The sequence below is a fragment of the Sander lucioperca genome, chromosome 2 (genome assembly GCF_008315115.2).
Source record: "Sander lucioperca isolate FBNREF2018 chromosome 2, SLUC_FBN_1.2, whole genome shotgun sequence".
In the NCBI taxonomy this organism is placed as follows: Eukaryota; Metazoa; Chordata; class Actinopteri; order Perciformes; family Percidae; genus Sander; species Sander lucioperca.
In genome coordinates, this window is record NC_050174.1 from 33,376,750 (window position 1) to 33,383,811 (window position 7,062).

Sequence of the window (7,062 nt, forward strand, 5' to 3'; positions counted from 1 at the left end):
CCATTTTCCGCCGTCAAACTAGCAAAAGTGGATTTGGACACGCCCCAAATGCACCTGCGCCATGCGCTTCACTGCATGCGCTTAGATCGTTAAAATAGGGCCCACTAAGTGTTTATCTTTCTCCATTCATGTACCTCTCCGCTGACGGGCTACGTGCTACAGGCCCGCAGGGATCAGGGCAAGCAACATCAGTGCCAATCAGAGCAAACTACTTGTAGAAGGACTGCTAAGGGTAATGATCAATTTCTTACTTAGCATCTGTACTTTACAAAGATAACTCAGTGTGGTCTTAACTGATGGGATTAACCGTATTGACCCAGATATACTGTAAGACGACCCCACAATCACATATTCACACAGCCTGCGGTCAATCTCACAGAAGAGGCCGGTTTGGGGACAACGTTGTGCTTCTTTTTGACTGTTGGCGTTTTTAAGAAAGCCTTTTTGGGCTCAGTCAAAATCCATTTTGACAGAAAGAGTTGGAATAATTTAGAAAATATTTTGGAGACAAAAAAAAAAGTTGTAATTTTTTTGAATAACAAAAGTTTTTCAGACGGTCTTTTTGGGCACTTCATCTCTGTACATCACATCCTATGACTCAAAATTTTCCAAGGGGCTAAGCTTCTCCTCACAACGCATTGCGCCATTTTGATGCTACCAAGCCATCACCTCCCGTTAGCATCCCATTGACTGTCATTCATTCTGACGTCACTTTGACAGAGAATAACTTTACATCTGAAGAGTTTAAAGACTCTATTTGTCCATTGTTTATTTCTAAAGAAACACGACAATGTATAAAAGGCTCCATTACCTTGTAGCTCACGTTATGGCTCCGTAGCAGACGTTTTTATAAAAATAGGCTAACGATTGGGTCATAACCACGAGACTTACTGTCTCATAGTAGAGGAATTACCGTATAGTACAGGAGAAGCTCTCAGGCAGTTTGGACTTCCATTAGCTGTTTAAGTTTAATTACTAATGTTAACTATCATTTTAGTGATCAATAATTAGCCTGTGTCTATGTTATCTCCTTACATATACCTACGCTCTCCGTCTCTGCTAGATTGGGAATGATTGAGATTTCTCTTGGCACAGCTACCAGAAGACTTCCAACTTTCAGACAGGTTGCTCACGTCACATCTACGTCTTCAAGCTCAGTTGGAGGCTGCTCAGTAACGCTTAGCCATCACCGGGAAAGATCTTCTAATATCCTTCACTGGTCTCCGTCCAGAGACACGGGATCTGCTGGTCCATTGTATACTGTCTATGATATTTTTCCGGCTGATTAGCAGTTGTTTGACGACTCTGCAGCGTTTATCACCATCATCTTAAATAGGGAACGACCAACACTGATTTTTTCACAGGAAGGCTAATTAATAGTTACTTCTGCTTGTTACAACTACACAACCCACAATCCTTAGCGTTAACAGCGACCTCTCTGATTGGTTGAACTCGTTGTTACCATCGAAATGTTTACCAAACCTGCGAAGCTGCTACCACTCAAGTCTTTGAGCGTTTCTTTACAGGATTGTTCTTTTGTCTTTTTTGCCATTTTCAAAATGTTTTTTTGTCCCGAATCAAATGTCTTATGGTCATGATTCAGCTCATAGCTGATTTGCTTGGTTCCAGGCTTAAAAGTCTTTATATCAGCATTTAATGAAACGTCTTCGGAGATGTTGAACAATGCAAATCAACTCCGGGGCCAAAGCCATTCAAAAAGTGTCCGGTCACTGTTGAGCTCTATTGTATTTTTTAAAAGCCAATCTTTGGTATAAAAGAATACCAAATGCTTATGGCTGTTTATAATATTTTATCCCTTCGTTATTTTGCCTTCAGCAACTAATAGCCTCGTTTGCTACACACTTAATCAATAAAGCAAGAGACAACAAAACAAAGGTTTTTCTGACTCCTTTATATGAGATGCAACAGCTGTGCTCGAGCAAACACAAAGTGATGATCATCAGATGGTTGGGTTGATAATCTTTCCCAAGAAGAGGATTTTCTCCGTGTTGCGTTCAGTGATGATCACCATGAATGGACGATTGAACTTCAATACAGGGGCGAAAAGTCCAGACCTTTCAACAATTTCGATGCCTGTGGCGGCGGCAGCGGTGGCTCCAGCCTCGTCCACATCCAGCGTAGCTTGGTGCACAACCTGCGGTGCAACAAAAAGTAAGTGAGACGACAGACGAATGCAACATGTGTGAAATAACATAAAACATATGCTCTGTTTACTTACTTTTGAGACTTCCAGTTTTGGGTCCTCTGAAATGCCTCTCAAATTTGCACGAACACCAAACATGTCTGTCATTCCCATTTCTGACAGAACATCATTCAGCTTGTAGGAAGTCTTGATGGAGAACTTTGGAATATATACATCATGTCTCCTAAAACATTGGAGGGGGAAAGACAAACATTCACTGAATCTGACTAGAGCAGGAGTTTAATTTGGCTGTGAGGGCCTTAAACAACGATATGCTGTTTTTATCACTGACAGACTCAGATTAGTCTGTTAGTGTGTTCAAAGAGTTGTTGACAGGGAGACCAAAGTTATAAATCTGACTTGATCATCATTGGCCCAAAATCGGGCTTTCGGGCCAATGATGATCAAGTCATATTTATTGTAGTTGAGTTGGAGGAAGTTGGTTTGCATCCAGGTTTGAATATCAGTGAGGCAGTTGAGGATGAGGGTGGAGGATGTAGCTGTGGTGATGGCAGCAGAGGAAGCGGAGACCAAGTTTACGTATGACATTTCGAGTGGCAGGATGGAGAGGATGAAAAGGAGGGGACCAAGCACCGAACCTTGGGGGACGGCTTGTGACAGAGGAGCAGCGGAGAAGGGGCGACTGATTTACTGCAGCTTTTTAAAAGGCTGAAAAGCTTATCTGTCCTGTCTGCATATTGACAGACAGTGGAGCTTCAACACAGACACACAGACACGTGAGCGCGCAGAAGTGCGGGAGAACTACGTCGGCACTGCAGTTATGTTGAAGATTAAGAGGGAGGATGAGAAGGCTCGCTGCTGGGGGGGCATGGATGGCATTGCGTGCGGGTGGGCGTGTTGAGTCAGCGGCATCGGAGCTGGGCAAGGTTGCTGCCGGGACCGGTGCAAATGCTGCGGATGGGTCCTGAGGGCGGCGCCACTACAAACCTAAATATAGGTCAGAATGATGCTGGAACAAATGAGTTATGGAGGCACTTTCTGGGGGAGGACAGTCTCTTATCATTAAACAATGATATGCTGTTTTTATCACTGACAGACTCAGATTATTATTCTAAGTGTCTGACAAAATTATGTAAAGGATCCCTACAGAGATAGATTTTTGTTAAAGAGTAAGATCCGTTGTTTAACATGAAACAGAACCGAAATCACCTTCACCAAACTCCATGTAAATAATCAGTACTTTTAGCGTGTATATAGAGCCAGCATATTTCCATTTTTGGGGGGAGGACAGTCTCTCGGACAGAACAAAGTTGGGTACCTAACTCTGTGTCAAACTTTCCACATATTAGAAGCATATCTTAAGATTCTCCCAACCTGGGGCTCATAGCCTTCAACCATTTGGCGACCAGGTTCGGGTCAATGGCGTTCTCCAGTGTTGCCATGACGTCAGGCAACATCAGCAGCATGGAGTAGGAGCTGTTGAAGGGGAGCTGAAGGACCGTCGTGTTCAACACGCGGTCTTGATAGGTGTAGAAATCATCCTCCATATTCATCATGTTGACTGAAACCTGGATGATGACAATTTAAACATGAAGACACACAGAATGAATCCATTCAGCCCTTTTTGGCTGAACCCCAAATGTTTAAGATGTCTGGGACTCAAATCAATTTTTCTGAATTAAGAGAGAAACTCTGAACCGTGGTGTTCTCGTCCACGTTGAAGTCGTCCTGCTTGGTGAGCTCAGGGTCAAACGGAGTCGCCCACTTTCCTGTTAGACAATGAGCAGAAATAAAACAAAAACTTGTGGTTTAATACATTCAATTTAACCTCAAAATGTAAACATATTACATTACATTATTACAGACTGACTAGATCTCATCCCACAGGACCTTCTTACCTTTGTAGTAGATGTAGCTGATGAGATACATGACTGTGTCTGGATCCAGGTCTTCCACCAGCTTGTCAATCTTCCCGTTGGTCTTCTCCTCCACGTACTTATTGATGGTATCAGCACTTTCTGTGGTTTGGCTGAAGTCCACATTGAACCCATCTGCGAAGTACGACTGCTTCAGGGTCTGCAGGAACTCCGGCTTCGGCTTGAAGCGGTTGTCCACGAACACGGCGGTCCCTTCGCTGGCGTCCTCCTGAGATGTGTTGTTGGCGCTCTGGAGCAACGTCTGGAAGACCTGGTCCACATCTGTCTGCGTCAGGAGGGAGCTGTTGAAGCCCAGACCACTGAAAAGCTGACGGTGAGTCTCCCCCTGCGCTCCCACGGACAACATAGCCAAGGCGGCCGACACACTAGCCGGGGAGAAGAAGATATTCTGTCCCTGTGAGTCAGCATGAGCTGCTAACTGCCTGTAGAGTCGGAAGGAAAACTCTTTGTTTGCTTCATTCACCAGGGAGACGCTGTTAGCGCTGCCGTCCGCTACGGTGTCTTGGACGGCCTGGTCGTTGCCGTGACCCAAATGGTGATGGCCTCTGCCCACGCAGATCACCGCTGATAGGACCCAGAGACCCACGGCTGCACGCATCATCATCATTGTGAACTAAGACAAAAGTTCAAAAGTTCAGCTCCATTGTTTGTTTTAATGAGGAAACTGATTTTGTACTGGAGGTATTTTCTGAAGATTTAGCATAATGTGAATCTGAGGAGTATGTGGGCTGTTAAGTTACTCTTAAGAAAAGAAATCTGATTAAAAGGTGGCTAAGTGACTGATCACTTGAACAAAAATCTTTGAAACTGGTCCAGTATTGAGCGAGAACACTGTAACCAGCAATGTAAACAAAACTCAAAAACAAACATTTTCTGGATGTGAAGATCGAGAGAGATCGCCAGATCTGAATTTCCAGCCCTCTTTAAAGGACAAAGAGTCAATCAAGGAAATGTGATCCAGGTGTAGACTACCACACCTCTGCCTTCCTTCTACCTAGCTCACATGAGCCACCCACAAAGTGGGAGGGGTCATCACAATTGTTAAACTAATGAATATCTATCTAAAACGTCTGTCTGTGTGTCTGTGTGTCTGTGTGTCTGTTATTTGCATATCTTTCGAACCGTTGACAGGTGTCTTGCTACGGGCACGAGTAAGTCCAGTGCCAAGTTTGACGTTGTTTGGATTAGAAATGCAAAAGACATCATTAAATATATATCGGTAAAAGAAGCAGACATTGGCTTTTGCCGCTGTAGCTTCTGGCCCCTCCCCCTCTCACACAGCACACTGACTGAGGACCAGAGACAGAGAGGGTCGAAGAAAGTAGCTGAGCTTTGGCAGCTAAAATGTGAAATACACCTCAGACGACAAAAATGTGCAAAGTAGTACTACTTTGGACTGTCTTTGACTTTGAATAAATGACAATTCCCGAATTTAAGTCAATCCCACACATGCTAAGCACAATCAGATACAGACAACAAGTGGCAGACAGAGCGTGATGCCACTTATAGGCAGGCTACCAGACACTGTGTTTGAGTCACATCGTTGCAAATATCACATGATGATGCATCATTCCACAAAATGCTTTGACGTCTCTATCATCAAGTTATTCAATAGGCTATCTATTAGGCCACAGGAACGTCTATATGTCAGTGTGTTTGTTATTCGCATATTTCTCGAACCGTTCAAAAAGTGCCTCGAAACACATTGAAGTGACGCCGACTTGAGCGTACGTTCTGCATGTGCTAATCTGTATTGTTGCCCAAAAAGTGAAACCCAGCAGCTGACTGGAAGAACGTGTCACGTGGGTCTGGCTTCTCCTCGACCATAATGGCGGCTTGTTCGGAATACAATCTCGTATTTTACGAAAATAGTTCACTGAAACGTGTTTCTGAAAACATTTTAAGTAAGAAATAGGCCATGCAGTTGCTGAATCTGTCTTCATTTCAGATCAACAAAGGTCAGTTTAAAGATTTTAGTCAGATTTTGAGAGATTTTCGTCAGGCTCATCCCGCTCGTCATTTCCGGTAATTGGTCATTGAGTCCGACTGCCCACTGGCCGATTCAACATGTCAAATCAGCCCAAATTAAAGCCGACGGCTCCTCCAACTGACGACAGCAGGGAACACACCAAACAGACTGGAGTCACTGACCTCGCCAGACTGTCCGACGGCTGATAATCAGGTTGGTGTGCCAGCGCCTTTACTCTAACTGCCCTTTCCCCTCCGAAAGTAGTACCTACTCCAGCACTAAAACTTCGCTCATTACGTTTTGTGGATGTTAGTTTTTCACCTGAAGTAGTAGCCTGCTCTGAACCTCACCTGAATCTTCGCGCTTACGTTCATTCGTGGATGTTCACTTAATCTTTAAGTCAACTACACTGTTTAATTCTGAATATTATATTTTATTCTGGTGCACTTAACGTTATCGTTTTCTCAGAGTTTAGGTTACTGTGTAATAGTAGCATAGGCTATTCATCAACTTAAACATATGCTAGGCTGTTTCAGCCCCATACCACCCATACTATTCTATTTATATTTATGATATGAACAACATACATATACATACAACATTTATGCATACCCATATTCTACTACTCTTTATACTGTTCATACTGCACGTACACTTATTTTTCCTACTCCTAAAATGTTAGTTACTACACTGCACATTTCTGTCTATACTGTTCATACTCTATATCCATATTTATTCTGCTCTCATGTTACTGTTAAAGTCACTGCACATATCCTTACTGTACACAATACCACTTCATTAACTGTATACTACTGTCTACACTGCACTATATGACATATACTGTTTATACTGCACTACCTGTCTATACTGTTCACATTGCACTTTTCTGCACTTCTGGTTAGACGCTAACTGCCTTTCATTGTCTCTCTGATTGTACTCTTGGGGTGGTGATGTCACAGTAGATATGACACATGCCTTTGGTGTGGAAGACC

General features: G+C 43.4%; 1 protein-coding gene across 1 annotated transcript in view; it reads right to left on the bottom strand.

Moving 5' to 3' along the window:
* Positions 1 to 1,895: 1,895 nt before the first annotated feature.
* The window catches only part of LOC116057260 (hibernation-specific plasma protein HP-55-like), a 5,854-nt gene continuing 687 nt past the window's right edge, over positions 1,896 to 7,062 (bottom strand). Inside the window, exons 2-6 of the mRNA XM_031309645.2 lie at positions 4,063 to 4,714; positions 3,863 to 3,933; positions 3,539 to 3,732; positions 2,240 to 2,387; positions 1,896 to 2,155 (exon numbers count right to left, since the gene is read on the bottom strand). Of these exons, the coding sequence (XP_031165505.1) occupies positions 1,961 to 2,155; positions 2,240 to 2,387; positions 3,539 to 3,732; positions 3,863 to 3,933; positions 4,063 to 4,714 (1,260 nt within the window). The 3' untranslated portion in view covers positions 1,896 to 1,960. The remainder of the gene's footprint in view (positions 2,156 to 2,239; positions 2,388 to 3,538; positions 3,733 to 3,862; positions 3,934 to 4,062; positions 4,715 to 7,062) is intronic.